Source organism: Balaenoptera ricei, chromosome 4, assembly GCF_028023285.1.
Source record: "Balaenoptera ricei isolate mBalRic1 chromosome 4, mBalRic1.hap2, whole genome shotgun sequence".
In the NCBI taxonomy this organism is placed as follows: domain Eukaryota; kingdom Metazoa; phylum Chordata; class Mammalia; order Artiodactyla; family Balaenopteridae; genus Balaenoptera; species Balaenoptera ricei.
Window position 1 is genome coordinate 28,293,006 of NC_082642.1, and position 22,468 is coordinate 28,315,473.

The following is a 22,468-nucleotide window of genomic DNA, read 5'->3' on the forward strand; positions in this document are numbered from 1 at the left end:
GATCAGAAAGAAAACATGAAGATGCTTTTTACAAGTCACTTCTCTTAGCAGGGAGTAACTGCTTAGCAAAATGTTAAGTGGTGATTTGTGAGCTAGAGAAGGTAGCATTTAACTGGACATGGTGGACAAAGCGCTGTCTTTCTTGAAATCTTGAACAAAGTGTTTAATCTTCATCCACTCCTGGTCAGTTAACACAACCAGGGGTATTGTCAGTGGCCTTATTTATGTCAGGCAGTGACACTTTTGTAGTCGACATGCTCTAAATATTTGTTGAAGGATGCAGATATATATACGTATTGCATGCACACACATAATTTATGAAAAATACATGTGTATGTATGAAATATATGAAATACATTGCTCTCTGTCTCTCTCTAAACTCACTGATACTAGAATAGTACCTCCCAATAAATTCATTACTCTGTCCTCAATCCAAATCATGCTTCCTGTTTATTCTCTAAATTGGAATTTGAGGCTGAGGGAAGAAGAGGAGGGAGAGAAAAGTACACACACACAAAAAAAAAAAAAAAAAAAGAAAGGAAAGAGCAAGGAAACATGAGAGGCAAAGGTGAGAAAGGAAAAAGTGCAGAGGGGGAAATAACAAAGGAAGGTATTCTGGAGTGTTGAGAAGTAACAAAGAATCCAAGTAAAGCTGTGCAAAAGGGCAAATAAAAAAAGAAATCCCTTCTTCCCATTCCAACACCTCAATAGCTTTTATTCTCCTCCAATTTACATTTCCTATTATCAAATTAAATTAAAAAGTCAGGAACTCACTCTCCCTCCCTACATCACGCCCACCAAGCCCTTTTGTAGACAGAACACCTGCAAGACAAGAAAAAAGCAAAACAATGGGAATAATCCTTCTCTCAGCAAAAGGCTTTACCAGATTTGAGGGTTTCAGTCCTTTCGGAAATGACAGAGACTGTGTGTGTGATATGGTTCCGCAATTTCTTTAGAAACGTCTGGTTGTGGGCAGCCAGGTTGGAGAAGGTTTTCAGTTTGGAGACGTACTGCTCGGCAGGGTGAGATGCGATCTTCTCCAGCTGGGCGTCGCTGGCCCCCTCTATGCCCATGGTGAAGACGGTCACCCCCTGGCGCCGGAGGTTCACAGCAGCCTTGGTCACGTTGTCCTCAGACGGGCTGTGGGTCACCAGCACAGCTATCTGTGGCACCCCCTGATTCTTCCGACTGCCATGCTGCACGCTGAAGACCTCCTTCCTGATCTTTCTCAAGGCAGCTCCAGTGTAGGCCTTCCCGGCCTGGGGAGAGAGGCTCTGTATATCCTGGAGAACCTCTGACTTGTTTATGCCACTGCTCAGTGCGTGAATCACCTTCGTCTCATTGCTATAGGCCACAAGGCCAACCCTCATGCAGTTTTCCTTGATGTCCAGAGCAGATACACTTCCTTTCAGGAATTCTTTAAGATAGTCAAAGTCCTCCCAGCTGCCGTTGATGGACATATCCAACAGGAACACAACATCTGCCACAGAAGGGCCTTGGCAAACTGTGGGCAAGGAATGAACAGGCAGAGTTTCAATTCAGCATCTTTGCTCAGCATTAAAATACACATAGAACTCAACCAGAACTTAGTTATGCCCTTAAAGATGGAAGAAGGTGTACAAAATGATTATGAAGCTGAGATCAGAGGCTCCTGGGTTCAAAGGTGGTAGCTTAGCTAATCTTCCAGCTCCAATTTCCACACCTGTAAAATATAGGTAACCATAATATTGATCTCATAGAGTTGTTATGGGGATTAAATGAGATCATGTGTTTAGCATGGGGCCTGGCACATAAAAGTCACTCAGTGAACAGAAGCTACTGCTATTGTATTAAAATCACTAATAAAATCAGTAGTTATAGTCCAAACATTCTTAAAGGATGGTAATGGAATAGCAATTGACATTCCAATATTTTATTTGGGAAAGATGCTATTAATAGGATTCCCATATTTTCATAGATTGCTACAGGAAAAGCAGCGTTCTCCAGTATGAATAGACAGTTATATATGTCATCTCACTCAAACTGACTTAACCAGACATAGTGTGAGTTTCTTACATCACTTGTTTGGACTTGTACACTTTGAGCAAATTGTTTTTTACTGGCTCTCTCCTGCCCCTCTCTTGAATGATGTTCATAAACTCTTGGCCATTCTTGCTAATAGGAGAGTACAAGGGGACAGACCAGGACAGCAGGTTGGAGTTGGAGCAGAACACAGGGAAGCTAATTTAGAACACAGCTGCAGGAAGGGGCAGAGCAGGACTGAAACCACACAGGCGTGGCTCTGACTCCAGACTGCAGCCTCGTCCAGGGCCAGGTCACATCACCTCTAAGAGTGCCCGCAAGTTCCTCTCTGCAGAACAGAGGTTTTGGACTTCCTGAAGTTGTTTCGAGCTCTAACATCCTTTGATGACATTATATGGCTTCTGGAGCCAAGGATTTCTTTAGGAGCAAATCGACCTTTTAAATGAACCAGGAATAAAACTACATAGCAACTGAAGCCCAGGAAGAAAGCTCAGGCAGCTGGGTAGCAGGGTGGAGGCAGCCTGTGAATGATGAGCAATAAGTGAAACATGGAAAACCAAGGCTCACCAAGTTCACTGGATTTAAAAAGGCCACAATCATTCCACGTGCAGAATTTAACATCTGAAAATGCAGCCCAGCTTTTGGGGAAGGGGATGTTCATAGAGTCTCCATCCTCTCCTCTTGTTGATCTTCCAAAAGCATTTTATCATCATCCCTACACAGGCACCCTGAACCCACCTTCCACAAGAATGTCATTGACTGCTCCTTCCTTGTACTGAGCCGCATCCTTGAGAATCTGCGTCATGTTTTGGGAGAATGTGCTGAGGTCTCGGACCGTCCGGAGGCTGTAGTGGAACTGGCCTGTGGCCATGGCCTTCAGGGTCTCCTCGGATGCCCCCTGCATCCCCACAGAGATGATCCTCACCCCTTTGTTACGCAGCACCTCGGAGGCCTCTTCCACGGCATCCTCGGACTCGGCCGAAGCCAGGACCACCAGGATCGGGGGAAACTGTCTCCTGTCCCTCCCGTTTGAGAAGTAGGTCGTGTGCACCTCCCGGAGAGCATTCCCAATCCGCAGGGAGCCACCCAGGAACATGAAGTTCTTCTTGAGGTGGTTCAACATGGGGCCTCTGCTCTTGAAGGTGCTGAGCTGGAATTCTCCGTGGAGCCCGTCGCTGTACTGGGCCAGGCCCACACGGTACTTTTGGGCCCCTATGGGGAGGCTGGTGATCACTTTGTTGATAAACGTCTTTACAAACGGGAAGGATTTAATTCCCACGTGGTCAGAGCTGTCCACCAGAAACACCACATCGGCATACTCAGGGCCTACAAACCCATAGACAAACACAAACAAAGCAAACTTCAAAAATTTACTACCAAGTTTAATGCCAACCATATGGGAAAAACATTACTTCCCTCTTTTGCTTGTATTTGTAATATCTTTCCAATGCACTGAAAATAATACACATTCTCTCAAGAAAAAGATTGTTTCTTGGGCTGATTCTTTATACACCCTCTCGTTTGAACTGATCATGAAATTAAGCATCACTTTTGTAAGGAATTAAGTAGAAATAGGTAAATATAAAGAAGTAAAAAATCATGGGTTTTTATACGTTTAGCGGATAATTTCCCCGTGTCTTTTTTTTCTTTCAGAATTTGACCTCAATTTATATCAACAGGATAAACATTTTCATTGAGAATCTAATCAAATTTGTGTGAATGGAGAAATCTAAAAAATAGCCTTTCATTGTGATTTCCACTTAAGCAACGCAACAAGTGATCTGATTAACTTATAAACATATTAGTTTTGTATTCAAAGTGTCAAATTGGTGAAGTTTAAAAAAAATCCTAAAAATCATAAATATGAGATTGCATTAATCTATCTTAAAGTTATTTACAATATTTTTTGATGAGTGGGCATTATAATTGGTAAATTTATCCTCACAAATGTAAAATGTGATAGAAACATTAACATTAACATTCCTACCTTAAGCTAGGAATAGGATGAAACTTTTAATTTCTATTAAGAATATAATTTTTATAGAGGAATACAATACTTTGCTGAGCTTTTAAGGCTTCATTCAATGCCAGATTCAATGCTAGGTATGTAAAATTATATTTTTATGTGATAGAGAGTTATTTGGTTCAAGCACAAAATATCATTCACTCATGGTCTGTCTGCTGGTTTGAATTCAGAGCTCTTACCACTGTTCTGTAAGATCCATTTCTAGTCCAGGGAAGGGAGGGAAATATTTGTGTGTGTCTGGATGGTGTATGTTTAAGAAAATACAGTGTAATTGAACAAGCAATGTGAGTCCTGACTTTGTTATCAGCTAATTCTTCCAGCTCTGTCAAGCCATTCAGTATACTTGGGCCTCAGTTTCCTCATATTTAAAATGAGTAGATTCAACTAGAAAATATCTAAGGTCTCTCCTCACTCTGAGTTTCTGATTATCTGAAATAGTCACAAGATAAATTCTAATCAAATTAAAAGAACTTCGATCTTTTCCTGTCTACAACTGCGAGGAAATCAGCTTTGGCACCCCAGCATGTTACTTCATTCTCTTTAGAGCAGTCTGATCGAGGCATAGTGGACAAAATCATTCTTTCTTTTCTTCTAAACAACCTGATTTCAACCAGTTTGAGATTGCTTTGATGATCATATAGCCAGCAGCATCTCAGGGGAAAAACTAATTGAGGGGGGATTAACATCTTCCTCCAAGAGAAGGCTGTAACCCCTCTGAGGACTGTCAGGTAAGTACTGCCTAGGATGGCTTGACTTGTGACCAAAAGTGACCTTTCTATTCATGGACAAATCCCCACATTTTGTATGGAGAAAAGAAATGTAGCCACTGGCACAGGAGGCATATTTAGATTCTAACCAGGCCCATCACTATATCTGAACCACAGAACAACTGGGGAAAAAGCATTGCCTTTCTTTAGAAAGCTTAATAACAGGCCTAGTGAGACATCAAAGGAAGATGTTTGCAGGGCAAAATCTAATCTGTCTCTCCAGAAAACTTGCTTCCAAGGTCAGAGTCCTTGAGAAAACTGTAAAAGCCAATCTAGGTGGCCCTGGACATGAAGCGACCAATACAAGAACTGATTATTTAGGAGGTGGTAGAGGCTGTGAAGGCTTGGCCAGTGTTTTGACTTCAAGTCCACTGGACATAGATTGCTGACAGTGGATGGCTCTGGAGCTCTCTCTTCAGGGTAAAAGCCCTTTCTTTACAATAATCAGACACTCAGTTTAAATTGGAGCAAAATCTGGATGCTTAACCAAGACAAATGTTTTGCCACAAACGAATTAGAAAGAGAGATTTCAAATTTTCCAGGCCTGAACCAAATGTTAAAAGAGAATTTTCATGCAACCTCCAAGAAGACCTAGAAGGAGTTGAAACTGAGGACAAGAAAATAGCTCTCATATCTTCCTATTGTGAACAAGGAATAAGATCCAGAAACAAATGATCTTCAAAGGAACACAGGGTGACATCAAAAGAAATTGAGCTGCCACTCCCACCCTTACCATCATCAAAATCAAAACAAAGCAAAACAAAACTCTTAACTTTTAAGCAAGTCAAACTCATATATTATTTTCCATAATGAAAATTAAGGAAAAGAATTCTTTTCATTTTTTTCCTTACCAGAATGTTGGTTGACAGAAACGTGGGAACAAATTATCATAAGGAGCAAAGTGAGCAGCATTTTCATATTATAACCTGAAAAATCACCAACTTGAAATCTGAAAAGGCAAAAATATAAACATCTAAAATTATTGTGGATATTATTTGGAAATCAAGACTCAAACACATATGAGCACACAAAATTGTATAGTAAATTGGGTGCAACAGAAGACAAGGAATTTCTGAGGTTCCCTGACCTTCGGCTCTGTGAAGTGCCTTGGAGAAAAATGAACCGTCAACATTTACAGAATCACAAAAGCTTCTCCTGGTCCCCAGACCCTGTAGAAACATGAGATTTTAGATTGTCAATGGAAGCAGCCAGATGCATTCTACTTCCACCAATATTATGTGTTCCTACTAATCAATTTTCCTATAGCCTCATGTCACCCTCTGTCTACTCATTGCCAAGACAATTCAGAGTTCACAGTTGGGACACAGTCTAAGAGCTGATTTGTAATTCTTCCATCATGAACATGTAGGTGTGTTTCATACTTGGGAAGTATTTCTAGATGTGGTCAAAATTCTCTTTTCTCCTTTTCCTACATGATTAGAAAGGTAACTATTTCCCTTTATTCTTAAATTTGAGAGAAGACATAAAGAAATAAGTAGTGACCCTCCATATTGCATACGATGTCTTGGTCCTCAGAATGACGCAATTGGTACCATTTTTATTCCAACAACCTAGAACTGCATGAAGCAAAGTTTTCCAATTCTGGTTTGGCCTAAAGCGTTTTCAGCCACCTTGAATTATTCATTTCATAGGATAAAATAGGATATTGAAGATATTGACAATAAATATTTCAATTAAGCAGGTTGGGCTCATTCATTCACTCATTCATCCATTGAATAAAAAATGAATTGATCCGTGTTAATAAACTAGTATTTCTCTTTCTTGCTTAATTCGTACCCAAACATGTATTTGATACAAATGGCTGTCTCATTCCTTGTCAGGCAGGCTCCTATTGTGTAATATTTCACCCTTTCAGAAAAGGGACCTTTGCCATGAAAATTCCATCCCCATTTCCTCATCTACTCCATCGTCCCTCTGACATTCTGGAATTTGGGACTCTGTTCTGTTCCTTCATAGGAAGCCTAGATGATTTAAACTTTTCAGGCTGTGAGTCAATTTATCCATCCTATTTCAGAGGAAATCAGTAAGCTGGAAGGGGCCTTTAAGAGGTTGTTTTTAGTCCAACCTTTCATTTTAGAGGAACTTTGGTCCCAAAGTGGATTGTCCAAAGTGAAAACCAAGTCATACTATGTGTACAAATTTTCTACTAATGTGTATAACAATAATAACAAAGTCTACCATTTGGTCAGTCTTGACCATGTTCCATGCCCTGTGCTAGCAGCTTTATACTTGTTCTCCTGTTTGATATCGATAGGAAACCTAGAAGCAGGTCATATTATTGTTCCTATTCTGCAGATAAGGAAACAGATTCATAAAGGGTAATGTGATTCAAGGTCACACGGATAAAATGGGCCACAGTTCAGACTAGAGCCCACATCTATGCAATTCTAAAATCTGGACTCTCAAACTTAGTTCCTCTGCATCCCAAACTCAGTATTATTTTTAAAATTTATTTTATTGAAGTATAGCTGATTTATAAAGTTGTGTTAATTTCTGCTATATAGCAAAGTGATTCAGTTATACATATATATTCTTTTTCATATTCTTTTCCATTACGGTTTATTACAGGATATTGAATATATTTCCCTATGCTATACAGTAGGACCTTGTTGTTTATCCATTCTATACATAATACCAAACTCAACATTATGAACACAAAAAGTGTCTCCAAGTTTTTTGGTTCTATGTCTTTTTTTCTAAGTATTAGGGGTTACTGGTACTTGTTTTCATGCCTTTTTATTTTTGCTTTTCAAACCAGGGCTTTACGCTCTTCACTTCTTTTCTGTTTATATTATGAACTTTATAAATGAGTGCTATCTTTAGGAGTTATGAGAGATAAGAGACTTTAGGTTACTCTATAGGATAAACACCAAAGATGGGAAGAAATAGTACTGAATGGAAGTTAAAACCTGGAGAGAAAAGTGAGGGTTACGTAAGGCCACAATAGTCCCAAACGGTATGCAGCATCCGGAAATTTCACCATGCAGGTGGTCAATACTACTGGTACATTAAGAGTTGAGTTCTTTGGGATAGCATTTTGTAAAACAAGTTTCTTTTTTTAACATCTTTACTGGAGTATAATTGCTGTACAATGGTGTGTTAGTTTCTGCTGTATAACAAAGTGAATCAACTATACATATACATACATCCCCATATCCTCTCCCTCTTGCGCCTCCCTCACACCCTCCCTATGCCACTGCTCTAGGTGGTCAAAACGCACCGAGCTGATCTCCCTGTGCTATGCGGCTGCTTCCCACTAGCTATCTATTTTATATTTGGTAGTGTATATATGTCCATGCCACTCTCTCACTTCGTCCCAGCTTCCCCTTCCCCCTCCCTGTGTCCTCAAGTCCATTCTCTATGTCTGCATCTTTATTCCTGTCCTGCCTCTAGGTTCTTCAGAACCTTTTTTTGGTTTTTAGATTCCATATATATGTGTTAGTGTACGGCATTTGTTTTGATTTTTCTGACTTACTTCACTCTGTATGACAGTCTCTAGATCCATCCACCACACTACAAATAATTCAATTTCGTTTCTTTTTATGGCTGAGTAATATTCCATTGTATATATGTGCCACATCTTCTTTCTCTTTTTAATAATACTTTCTGTATTTAATTACTTATCAAATCCTATGTAGTTTTTTTAAACATCTTTATTTGAGTATAATTGCTTTAAAATAGTGTGTTAGTTTCTGCTTAATAACAAAGCGAATCAGCTATACATATACATATATACCCATATCTCCTCCCTCTTGCGTCTCCCTCCCACCCTCCCTAACCCACCCCTCTAGGTGGTCACAAAGCACCGAGTTGATCTCCCTGTGCTATGTGGCTGCTTCCCACTAGCTATCTATTTTACATTTGGTAGCGTATATATGTCCATGCCACTCTCTCAATTCGTCCCAGCTTACCCTTCCCCCTCCCCATGTCCTCAAGTCCATTCTCTACGTCTGTGTCTTTATTCCTGTCCTGCCCCTATGTTCTTCAGAACCTTTTTGTTTTTTTTTAGATTCCACATATTTGTGTTTGCATACGGTATTTGTTTTTCTTTTTCTGACTTACGTCACTCTGTATGACAGTATCTAGGTCCATCCACCTCACTATAAATAACTCAATTTTGTTTCTTTTTATGGCTGAATAGTATTCCATTGTATATATGTGCCACACGTTCTTTATCCATTCATCTGTCGATGGACACTTAGGTTGCTTCCATGCCCTGGCTATTGTAAATAGAACTACAATGAACATTGTGGTACATGACTCTTTTTGAATTATGGTTTTCTCAGGGTATATGCCCAGTAGGGGGATTGCTGGGTCGTATGGTAGTTCCATTTTTAGTTTTTTGAGACACCTCCATACTGTTCTCCATAGTGCCTGTATCAATTTACATTTTCACCAACAGTGCAAGAGGGTTCCCTTTTCTCCACACCCTCTCCAGCATTTATTGTTTGTAGATTTTTGGATGATGGCCATTTTGACCAGTGTGAGGTGATACCTCATTGTAGTTTTGATTTGCATTTCTCTAAAGATTAGTGATGTTCAGCATCCTTTCATGTGTTTGTTGGCAATCTGTATATTTTCTTTGGAGAAATTTCTATTTAGGTCTTCTGTCCATTTTTGGATTGGGTTGTTTGTTTTTTTGATATTGAGCTGCATGGAGCTGCTTGTAAATTTTGGAGATTAACCCTTTGTCAGTTGCTTCATTTGCAAATATTTTCTCCCATTCTGAGGGTTGCCTTTTGGTCTTGTTTATGGTTTCCTTTGCTGTGCAAAACGTTTTAAGTTTTATTAGGTCCCATTTGTTTATATTTCCACTTCTCTAGGAGGTGGGTCAAAAAGGATCTTTCTGTGATTTATGTGATGGAGTGTTCTGCCTATGTTTTCCTCTAAGAGTTTGATAGTGTCTGGCCTTACATTTAGGTCTTTAATCCATTTTGAGTTTATTTTTGTGTATGGTGTTAGGGAGTGTTTTAATTTCATTCTCTTCCATGTAGCTGTCCAGTTTTCCCAGCACCACTTATTGAAGAGGCTGTCTTTTCTCCATTGTATATTCTTGACTCCTTTATCAAAGATAAGGTGACCATCTGTGCGTGGGTTTATCTCTGGGCTTTCTATCCTGTTCCATTGATCTATATTTCTGTTTTTGTGCCAGTACTATACTGTCTTGATTACTGTAGCTTTGTAGTATAGTCTGAAGTCCAAGAGCCTGATTCCTCCAGCTCCATTTTTCTTTGTCAGTGTTGCTTTGGCTATTCAGGGTCTTTTGTGTTTCCATACAAATTGTGAAATTTTTTATTCTACTTCTGTGAAAAATGCCAGTGGTAGTTTTATAGGGATTGCATTTAATCTGTAGATTGCTTTGGGTAATAGAGTCATTTTCACAATGTTGATAATCCAAGAACATGGTATCTCTCCATCTGTTTGTATCATCTTTAATTTCTTTCATCAGTGTCTTATAGTTTTCTGCATACAGGTCTTTTGACTCCTTAGTTAGGTTTATTCCTAGGCATTTTATTCTTTTTGTTCCAATGGTAAATGGGAGTGTTTCCTTAATTTCTCTTTCAGATTTTTCATCATTAGTGTATAGGAATGCAAGAGATTTCTGTGTATTAATTTTGTATCCTGCTACTTTACCAAATTCATTGATTAGCTCTAGTAGTTTTCTGGTAGCATCTTTAGGATTCTCTATGTATAGTATCATGTCATCTGCAAACAGTGACAGGTTTACTTCTTCTACTGAAATTTGGATTCCTTTTATTTCTTTTTCTTCTCTGATTTCTGTGGCTAAAACTTCCATAACTATGTTGAGTAATAGTGGTAAGAGTGGGTAAGGTTGTCTTGTTCCTGATCTTAATGGGAATGATTTCAGTTTCTCACCACCGAGAACAATGTTGGCTGTGGATTTGTCATATATGGTCTTTATTATGTTGAGGTAAGTTCCCACTATGCCTACTTTCTGCAGGGTTTTTATCATAAATGGGCATTGAATTTTGTCAAAAGCTTTTTCTGAATCTACTGAGATGATCATATGGTTTTTCTCCTTCAGTTTGTTAATATGGTATATCACATTGATTTATTTGTGTATAGTGAAGAATCCTTGCATTCCTGGGATAAATCCCACTTGATCATTGTGTATGAATCTTTTAATGTGCTGTTGGATTCTGTTTGCTAGTATTTTGTTGAGGATTTTTGCATCTATGTTCATCAGTGATATTGGCCTGTAGTTTTCTTTCTTTGTGACATCTTTGTCTGGTTTTGGTATCAGGGTGATGGTGGCCTTGTAAAATGAGTTTGGGAGAATTCTTCCCTCTGCTATATTTTGGAAGAGTTTTAGAAGGGTAGGTGTTAGCTCTTCTCTAAATGTTTGATAGACTTCACCTGTGAAGCCATCTGGTCCTGGGCTTTTGTTTTTTGGAAGATTTTTAATCACAGTTTCATTTTCAGTGCTTGTGATTGGTCTGTTTATATTTTCTATATCTTCCTGGTTCAGTCTCAGAAGGTTGTGCTTTTCTAAGAACTTGTCTATTTTTTCCAGGTTGTCCATTTTATTGGCATATAGTAATATGCAGTTTCAGTTGTTACTTCTTTTTCATTTCTAATTCTATTGATTTGAGTCTTCTCCCTTTTTTCTGGATGAGTCTGGCTAATGGTTTATCAATTTTGTTTATCTTCTCAAAGAACAAGATTTTAGTTTTATTGATCTTTGCTATTGTTTCCTTCATTTCTTTTTCATTTATTTATTTCTGATCTGATCTTTATGATTTCTTTCCTTCTGCTAACTTTGTAAAACAATTTTCTTGAAGCCTTTAAATGGAATGCAAAATCTGGTGTGCTGTATGGCTATACAATGTGGAAGCCCAGTGGAAGGGGCTCTTGAAGTGCTTATGTGCCTTGTCTTGTGTGTGTGCCAAACCACACAAAGGACTAGTATGGAGAGAGGGGGGAATAAATCTCTAAGTTAATGCTGGGGAGGCTTTGGTTCAATTTTACCACATCAAAACATGGATGGATTGCCTATGGATTTACATACTAAAATTTTTTAAATATCTCAATATTTAAAATAAAAATTGTAAGTACTCAAAGACATGAGGGGAGAATGAAGGAGATACATATATAAAGTAACAACATAAAACTTAAATTCATGGCACACCTCAGCTTAATATAACCACAGTCAGATTGATTGCTTCTTATTATAGAAACACTCTCACTCTCAATGGTACAGATCTCTTTAATCAGAATTTTTAGTACTCCATTCATTCTGATTCAAGCAAGCTGAAGCTAATACACTTTTCCCAGAAGTTAAACGCTATAAAAAGCCTTTTAAAAAATTTGAATCTCTTAGCATAATACCCTCAAGGTCCATCCATGTTGTTCCAAATGTCAAGATTTCATTATTTTTTTATGGCTTAGTAATATTTCATTGTATATATACATCTTGTTTATCCATTCTTCTATGGATGGAATAAGACAGAGAAAAACAAATACTGTCTGATTTCACTTATATGTGTAATCTAAACAACAAAACAAATGAACAAACAAAACAAAATTGAAACAGACTCATAGGTACAGAGAGCAAACTGGTTATTGCCAGAGGGGACCTGGGGGGTGGGGAATGGATGACACAGGTGAAGTGGATTAAGAGGTACAAACTTCCAGGGATGTAATGTACACACACACATAGGGAATATAGTCAATAATATTGTAACAACTTTGGTACAGTGGTGATCATTTCATAATGTATAAAAAATATCAAATCACTATGTTGTACACCTGAAAATAACATAATATTGTATGTTAATAATAATTCAATTTAAAAAAGAAAGTGAAAAATATCTGGATCTCTGTAAACTTTCTGTCAAGAAGGAAGAATGTTTCTAATTTAAGCTACAGCTGCAAAAGCAATACAGGCACCCAATACTTGGCTTCAAACCCAGAATGTTTAGAACTTGTGCAACACCTCTCTTAAGGCTATTAACAACCAGGGGCTTCGGGGAGACCTCTGCCCCTATGAGCCAATTCATAATCTAGGACATGTCTTTGAAAAAATATGAAAAGCCCAGAAGGGATACAAAAAAGACTTCAGCAGAATTAAGATAAACACTATTTCTTTCCTTTAAAATGAGCATGCAGGAAACATCATTTCTAAGTACCGATTTTACGTTTCTTCAGAAACATGAATATTGTCAGCTTTTGTATTGTAAGAAGCAACACGGGATCTGAGACACAAAGTTCAAGATAAATGGTTTTTTGCTTAGTAAACCCCTCATCTCTTTACTGTTTCCCTTCCTCCCTTCTCGGAAGTCAAAAGGTAAAAAGAAAAATGTTCAAAGTGAGACTTCATTTCATATTGAAATTCTGCGGGATAAATCCTTGGCACACAATGGTAACAAATAAACATTGGATCAATGATGGTGAGCAAAACAAAACATATGAGCAAGCACTCGCCAGCCAGGCCAGTTTCATAGTTTTACTGTTCATGTCACACTTTCCCCCAAATGCATTTTCTGGAACCACAAAAAGAGGCTGTATGGGGATCATATTTGAACAAGTTCATGCAGGTGACCTTGCCACTGTAAAATGCACACTCTTCTGTGTTGAGGGGTGTTTGGCTCAGCAAGAAGAGCACAGGCTATACAGTCTCATGACCTGGCTTTCACGTGGTTCCTAAACTGTTGTGTGACTTTAGGTAATACCACTTTACTTCTGTATGATTCTCATCTAAAGCACAAGGACTACATTCTCTCTAAATTCTAGCAGCTCCACACAGTTAACAGTTATGTGATCTAACAAATAGTACTAGAAAAAAAAAAACATGAATAATTAAGCCAAGAGCACACTGAAATACTGAACTCACATTTTGAAACAATCCCGTAGAAGAAGCTGCCCCCAGACAGAACCCCTGCCGGTCCTCCGTGGGAGGGGCCCATACCAGCCACAGAAGGAGCCTGTCTTGACTATTGATCCTTTCCATGTCTGAAACTGCTGGAATCCTCCCAGACCCCACGACATAAACTTAAGAGAACTAAAATTCCAACAAGGCAAATCTACTAGGAACGAAGTGCCCAATTTAGAAGTTAGAAAAATTACAGAATAAATCTAAAAGTACTTTAGGGATACTGAGGTACTAAAACTTTGAGCAGAAATCAGCAAATTAAAACACAAAGGTAAAATACTTTTGGTATCATTTGTATATTTCGTTACTAGACAAGTTTCTCTGAATGTGTAGAGCACCCGAAACCACAAGGAAGAGGTACAGCATTCTCTCCTGAGCGTGAAGCCGGCTCTAGGTGTTGCTTCTGCAACTGCCATTAGCCAGTGATAATCCTTCTTCTCTTCCTTTGGGAGAGTAAGAGGGAGAGAACGCTGTCTGAGTGGATTTGAATGAGAAAACAAACAAACAAAAAACAAAGATAAAGAGGGAGGGATAAATTAGGAGTTTGGGATTAACATTAACACTCTACTATATATAAAATAAACAACAAGGACCAACTGTATAGCACAAAGAACTCTACTCAATATCTTGTAATAACCTATAATGGGAAAGAATCTGAAAAAGAAATATGTATATATATATATATGAATCACTTTGCCATACACCTGAAACAAACACAACATTGTAAATCAACTATACTTCAATTAAAAAAAGAAAGATAAAGAAAATTAAGTTTTGAAAACACCAACCTCACAATAGACTGATCAAAAAAAGAAAAAGAGAGAGAGAGAGAAGACATAAGTTGGTAACTGTATAAAAGAAGACATAACTATACATAAGGCAAAGACTTTTAAAAAATTGAAGCAGTAGTTTAAAATATTCACAGGAAGAAAACCCCAGGACAAGATGGATTTATTGGCAAGTTCCACCAAACTTTTAAGGAACAGATCATCTGAATCTTTTACAAATTATTTCAGAGACTAGAAAAAGATGAATATTAGCCTTTTCATTTATATGGAGCCAGTAAAATCTTGATATGTAAACCAGTTAAGGACTGTATGAGAAAGGGAAATTAAAGGCCCATTTTACTCATGAATATAAATACAAAAAAATCCTAAATAAAACATTAGCAACTCAACTCCTTTAGTGTATAAAAAAGATAATACACCATTATCAAGCTGGGTTTATCTCAGGTATGCAAGGATGTTTTAAAATTAGAAAATATATTTTTCCAAAGAAAAAATGCAGATGGCCAACAGGCATATGAAAGGATGCTCAACATTACTAATCATCAAGGAAATGCAAATCAAAACCACAATGATATATCACCTCACACTCTTTTAGAACAGCTATCATCCAAGAGAACACAAATAACAAATATTGGTGAGGATGTGGAGAAAAGGGAACACTTGTACACTGTTGGTAGGAAGGTAAATTGGTTTAGCCACTATGGAAAACAGTATGGAGGTTTCTCAAAACACTATAAATAGAGCTACCATATGACCCAGCAATTCCAGTCCTGGGTATATATCCAAAAAACAAAAAACCAAAAAAAACACTAATTCAAAAAGATACATGCACCCCAATGTTCATGGCAGAATTATTTACAATTGTCAAGACGTGGAAGCAACCTAAGTGTCCATCAACAGATGAATGGATAAAGACGATGTGGTGTATATATACAATGGAATACTACTCAGCCATAAGAAAGAATGAAATTTTGCCATTTGTAGCAACATGGATGGACTTGGAGGGCATTATGATAAGTGAAATAAGTCAGACAGAGAAAGATAAATACTGTATGATATCACTTGTATGTGGAATCTAAAAAATACAACAAAATAGTGAATATAACAGAAAAAGATGCAGACTCACAGAATAAACTAGTGGTTACCAGTGGTGGGGGGGCAATATATGGATGGGGGAGTGGGAGGCACAAGCTATTGGGTATAAGACAGGCTCAAGGATGTGTTATACAACACGGGAATAGAGTCAACGTTTTGTAATGACTGTAAATGAAAGTAACATTTAAAATTGTATAAAAAATACAGTATTGAGGGAAAATAAATTTAAAGATTAAAGAAATGAATATGGTAAAAAAATTAGAAAATACATAAATATTATCACATCAACACACTAAAAGAGATATACTATAAATATGAAAGGAAAACCACTCCATTAGTTCATAATTTTTAAAAAAACTTAGCAAACTAGGAGTAGAAGGAAACTTAACTTGGTAAAGGATATATATATATATATTTAAATTTTATTTATTTATTTATTTATTTATTTATTTATTTATGGATGTGTTGGGTCTTCGTTTCTCTGCAAGGGCTTTCTCTAGTTGCGGCAAGTGGGGGCCACTCTTCATCGCAGTGCGTGGGCCTCTCACTATCGCGGCCTCTCTTGTTGCAGAGAACAGGCTCCAGACACGCAGGCTCAGCAACTGTGGCTCACGGGCCTAGTTGCTCCGCGGCATGTGGGATCTTCCCAGACCAGGGCTCAAACCCGTGTCCCCTGCATTGGCAGGCAGATTCTCAACCACTGCGCCACCAGGGAAGCCCCAAGGCTATATCTTTAAAATCTGCAATATATACCATCCTAATAGGAAAATATTAGAAGTACTCTTTAAAATGAAGAATCAGAAAGGTGGTCCTCTTTCATTCTGAGGTTCTGGCAAAATTAAAGCAATGAGGATAAAAAAATAAGCATAAGAACAAATAAAATTATCACTGTTTGCAAGTGATATGACTGTCTACATCTATAGACAAATTATTAAAAGTAACAAGTATTCAAGATGTCTTCATATAACATCAAGATATAAAAGTCAATTGCAGAGGAGCTTTAAGATGGTGGAAGAGTAAGACGTGGAGATCACCTTCCTCCCCACAGATACATCAGAAATACATCTACATGTGGAACAACTCCTACAGAACACCTACTGAATGCTGGCAGAAGACCTCAGACTTCCCAAAAGGAAAGAAACTCCCCACGTACTTGGGTAGGGCAAAAGAAAAAAGAAAAAACAGAGACAGAAGAATAAGGGTGGGACCTGCACCAGTGGGAGGGAGCTGTGAAGGAGGAAAGGTTTCCACACACTAGGAAGCCCCTTTGCAGGGGGAGACTGTGGGTGGCAGAGGGGAAGCTTTGGAGCAACAGAGGAGAGCGCAGTAACAGCGGTGCGGAGGGCAAAGCGGAGAGATTCCCGCACAGAGGATCAGTGCCGAACAGCACTCACCAGCCCGAGAGGCTTGTGTGCTCACCTGCCAGGGCGAGTGGGGGCTGGGAGCTGAGGCTCAGGCTTCGGTCAGATTCCAGGGAGAGGACTGGGGTTGGCAGCATGAACACAGCCTGAAGGGGGCTAGTGCACCACAGCTAGCCGGAAGGGAGTCCGGGAAAAAGTCTGGAGCTGCCGAAGAGGCAAGAGACTTCTTTTTGCCTCTGTGTTTCCTGGTGCGCGAGGAGAGGGGATTAAGAGCACCACTTAAAGGAGCTCCAGACATGGGCGTGAGCTGGGGCTATCAGCACGGACCCCAGACATGGGCATGAGATGCTAAGGCAGCTGCTGCAGCCACCAAGAAGCCTGTGTGCAAGCACAGGTCACTATCCACACCTCCCCTCCAGGGAGCCTGTGCAACCCGCCACTGCCAGGGTACCATGATCCAGGGACAATTTCCCCAGGAGAACACACGGTGTGCCTCACGCTGGTGCAATGTCATGCTGGCCTCTGTTGCTGCAGGCTCACCCCGCACTCCGTACCCCTCCCTCCTCCCGGCCTGAGTAAGCCAGAGCCCCCGAATCAGCTGCTCCTTTAACCCCGCCCTGTCTGAGCGAAGAACAGATGCCCTCAGCCGACCTACACACAGAGGAGGGGCCAAATCCAAAGCTGAACCCCACGAGCTGTGCGGACAAAGAAGAGAAAGGGAAATCTCTCCAAGCAGCCTAAGGAGCAGCGGATTAAATCTCCACAGTCAACTTGATGTACCCTGCATCTGTGGAATACCTGAATAGACAATGAATCACCCCAAATTGAGGAGGCAGACATTGGGAGCAATGATATATATATTATTTTTCCCCTTTTTCTGTTTTTGTGAGTGTGTATGTGTATGCTTCTGTGTGTGATTTTGTCTGTATAGCTTTGCTTTTACCATTCGTCCTAGGGTTCTGTCTGTCTGGGTTTTTTTGTTTTTCTTTCTTTTTTTTTTTTTTTTTAGTATAGTTTTTAGTGCTTGCTATCATTAGTGGATTTGTTTTCTGGTTCGGTTGCTCTATTCTATCTCTCTTTTTTTTAATTACTTAAAAAAATTTTTTTTAATACTTATTTTTTATTTTAATAACTTTATTTTAATTTATTTTATTTTCTTCTTTCTTTCTTCTTTTTCTCCCTTTTATTCTGAGCCATGTGGATAACAGGCTGTTGGCGTCAGGACTCTGCCTCTGAGGTGGGAGAGCCAACTACAGGACATTGGTCTACAAGAGACCTCCCAAGTCCACGTAATATCAAATGGCAAAAATCTCACAGATATCTCCATCTCAATGCCAAGTCCCAGCTCCACTCAACTACCAGCAAGCTACAGTGCTGGACACTCTATGCCAAACAACTAGCAAGACAGGAACACAACCCCACCCATTAGCAGAGAGGCTGCCTAAAATCACAATAAGGCCACAGACACCCCAAAACACACCACCAGACGAGGTCCTGCCCACCAGAAAGACAAGATCCAGCCTCATCCACCAGAACACAGGCACTAGTCCCCTCCAACAGGAAGCCTACACAACCCACTGAACCAACCTAAGCCGCTGGGGGCAGACACCAAAAACAACGGGATTTACGAACATGCAGCCTGTGAAAAGGAGACCCCAAACACAGTAAGTTAAGCAAATGAGAAGACAGAGAAACACACAGCAAATGAAGGAGGAAGGTAAAAATGCACCAGACCTAACAAATGAAGAGGAAATAGGCAGTCTACCAGAAAAAGAATTCAGAATAATGATAGTAAAGATGATCCAAAATCTTGGAAATAGAATGGAGAAAATACAAGAAACGTTTAACATGGATCTAGAAGAACTAAAGGGCAAACAAACAGTGATGAACAACACAATAAATGAAATTAAAAATTCTCTAGAAGGGATCAATAGCAGAATAACTGAGGCAGAAGAACGGATAAGTGACCTGGAAGAAAAAATAGTGGAAAAAACTACTGCAGAGCAGAATAAAGAAAAAAGAAAGAAAAGAATTGAGGACAGTCTCAGAGACCTCTGGGACAACATTAAACACACTAACATTCGAATTATAGGGGTCCCAGAAGAAGAAGAGAAAAAGAAAGGGACTGAGAAAGTATTTGAAGAGCTTATAGTTGAAAACTTCCCTAATATGGGAAAGGAAATAATTAATCAAGTCCAGGAAGCACAGAGAGTCCCATATAGGATAAATACAAGGAGAAACATGCCAAGACACATATTAATCAAACTATCAAAAATTAAATACAAGAAAAATTATTAAAATCAGCAAAGGAAAAACAACAAATAACATACAAGGGAATCCCCATAAGGTTAACAGCTGATCTTTCAGCAGAAACTCTGCAAGCTAGAAGGGAGTGGCAGGCCATATTTAAAGTGATGAAGGGGAAAAACCTACAACCAAGCTTACTCAACCCAGGAAGGATCTCATTCAGATTTGACGGAGAAATTAAAAGCTTTACAGACAAGCAAATGCTACGAGAATTCAGCACCACCAAACCAGCTCTACAACAAATGCTAAAGGAACTTCTCTAGGAAGGAAACACAAGAGAAGGAAAAGACCTACAATAACAAACCCAAAACAATTAAGAAAATGGTAATAGGAACATACATATTGATAATTACTTCAAATGTAAATGGATTAAATGCTCCAACCAAAAGACATAGACTGGCTGAATGGATACAAAAACATGACCCATATATATGCTGTCTAAAAGAGACCCACTTCAGACCTAGCGACACATACAGACTGAAAATGAGGGGATGGAAAAAGACATCCCATGGAAATGGAAATCAAAAGAAAGCTGGAGTAGCAATTCTCATATCAGACAAAATAGACTTTAAAACAAAGACTATTACAAGAGGCACAGAAGGACATTACACAATGATCAAGGGATCAATCCAAGAAGAAGCTATAACAATTGTAAATATTTATGCACCGAACACAGGAGCACCTCAATACATAAGGCAAATACGAACAGCCATAAAAGGGGAAATCGACAGTAACACAGTCATCGCAGGGGACTTTAACACCTCACTTTCACCCATGGACAGATCATCCAAAATGAAAATAAACAAGGAAACATAAGTTTAAATGATACATTAAACAAGATGGACTTAATTGATATTTATAGGACATTCCAACCCAAAACAGCAGAAGACACTTTCTTCTCAAGTGCTCATGGAACATTCTCCAGGAAAGATCATATCTTGGGTCACAAATCAAGCCTTGGTAAATTTAAGAAAATTGAAATCCTTTCAAGTATCTTTTCCAACCAGAACGCTATGAGACTAGATATCAATTACAGGGAAAAAATCTGTAAAAAATACAAACACATGGAGCCTAAACAATACACTACTTAATAACCAAGAGATCAGTGAAGAAATAAAAGAGGAAATCATAAAATACCTAGAAACAATGACAATGAAAACACGATGACCCAAAACCTATGGGATGGAGCAAAAGCAGTTCTAATAGGGAAGTTAAAAGCAATACAATCCTACCTTAAGAAAGAAGAAACATCTCAAATAAAGAACCTAACCGTACACCTAAAGCAATTAGAGAAAGAAGAACAAAAAACCCCAAAGTTAGCAGAAGGAAAGAAATAATAAAGATCAGATCAGAAATAAATGAAAAAGAAATAAAGGAAACGATAGCAAAGATCAATAAAACTAAAAGCTGGTTCTTTGAGAAGATAAACAAAATTGATAAACCATTAGCCAGGCTCATCAAGAAAAATAGCGAGAAGACTCAAATCAATAGAATTAGAAATGAAAAATGAGAAGTAACAACTGACACTGCAGAAATACAAAGGATCATGAGAGATTAATACAAGCAACTATATGCCAATAAAATGAACAACCTGGAAGAAATGGACAAATTCTTAGAAATGCACAACCTGCTGAGACTGAACCAGGAAGAAATAGAAAATATGAACAGACCAATCACAAGCACAGGAATTGAAACTGTGATTAAAAACCTTCCAACAAACAAAAGCCCAGGACCAGATGGCTTCACAGGTGAAGTCTATCAAACATTTAGAGAAGAGCTAACACCTATCCTTCTCAAACTTTTCCAAAATATAGCAGAGGGAGGAACACTCCCCAACTCATTCTACAAGGCCACCATCACCCTGATACCAAAACCAGACAAAGATGTCACAAAGAAAGAAAACTACAGGCCAATATCACTGATGAACATAGAAGCAAAAATCCTCAACAAAATACTTGCAAACAGAATCCAATAGCACATTAAAAGGATCATAAACCATTATCAAGTGGAGTTTATCCCAGGAATGCAAGTATTCTTCAATATATGCAAATCAATCAATGTGATACACCATATTAACAAATTGAAGAAGAAAAACCATATGATCATCTCAGTAGATGCAGACAAAGCTTTCGACAAAATTCAACACCTATTTATGATAAAAACCCTCCAGAAAGTCGGCATAGAGGGAACCTACCTCAACATAGTAAAGACCATATATGACAAACCAACAGCCAGCATTGTCCTCAATGGTGAAAAACTGACACCATTTCCACTAAGATCAAGAACAAGACAAGGTTGCCCACTCTCACCAGTATTATTCAACATAGTTTTGGACGTTTTAGCCACAGCAATTTGAGAAGAAAAAGAAATAAATGGAATCCAAATCGGAAAAGAAGAAGTAAAGCTGTCACTGTTTGCAGATGACATGCTACTATACATACAGAATCCTAAAGATGCTACCAGGAAACTACTAGAGCTAATCAATGCATTTGGTAAAGTAGCAGGATACAACATTAATGCACAGAAGTCTCTTGCATTCCTATACACTAATGATGAAAAATCTGAAAGTGAAATTAAGAAAACACTCCCATTCACCACTGCAACAAAAAGAATAAAGTATCTAGGAATAAACCTACCTAAGGAGACAAAAGACCTGTATGCAGAAAAGTGTAAGACACTGATGAAAGAAATTCAAGATGATACAAATAGATGGAGAGATATACCATGTTCTTGGATTGGAAGAATCAACATTGTGAAAATGACCCTACTACCCAAAGCAATCTACAGATTCAATGCAATCCCTATAAAACTACCACTGGCATTTTTCACAGAACTAGAACAAAAAATTTCACAATTTGTATAGAAAAACAAAAGACCCCGAATAGCCAAAGCAATCTTAAGAAAGAAAAACAGAGCCGGAGGAATCATGCTCCCTGACTTCAGACTATACTACAAAGCTACAGTAATCAAGACAGTATGGTATTGGCACAAAAACAGAAATATAGATCCATGGAACAGGATAGAAAGCCCAGAGATAAACCCACACACATATGGTCACCTTATCTTTGATAAAGGAGGCAAGAATACACAATGGAGAAAAGACAGCCTCCTTAATAAGTGGCACTGGGAAAACTGGATATCTACATGGAAAAGAATGAAATTAGAACACTGCCTAATACCATACACAA

The 22,468-nt window shown here is 38.6% G+C and overlaps 1 protein-coding gene and 1 non-coding gene across 2 annotated transcripts in view; one reads left to right on the forward strand and one right to left on the reverse strand.

Moving 5' to 3' along the window:
* Positions 1-22,468, reverse strand: part of LOC132365243 (collagen alpha-6(VI) chain-like) — a 170,802-nt gene that overhangs the window by 107,137 nt on the left and 41,197 nt on the right. Inside the window, exons 2-4 of the mRNA XM_059921934.1 lie at positions 5,667-5,764; positions 2,761-3,348; positions 884-1,504 (exon numbers count right to left, since the gene is read on the reverse strand). Coding sequence (XP_059777917.1) covers positions 884-1,504; positions 2,761-3,348; positions 5,667-5,764 — 1,307 coding nt within the window. The remainder of the gene's footprint in view (positions 1-883; positions 1,505-2,760; positions 3,349-5,666; positions 5,765-22,468) is intronic.
* On the forward strand, positions 13,998-14,212 carry LOC132365624 (small nucleolar RNA U3). The gene has a single exon (XR_009503151.1). It is a non-coding gene; the product is annotated as a small nucleolar RNA U3 (small nucleolar RNA).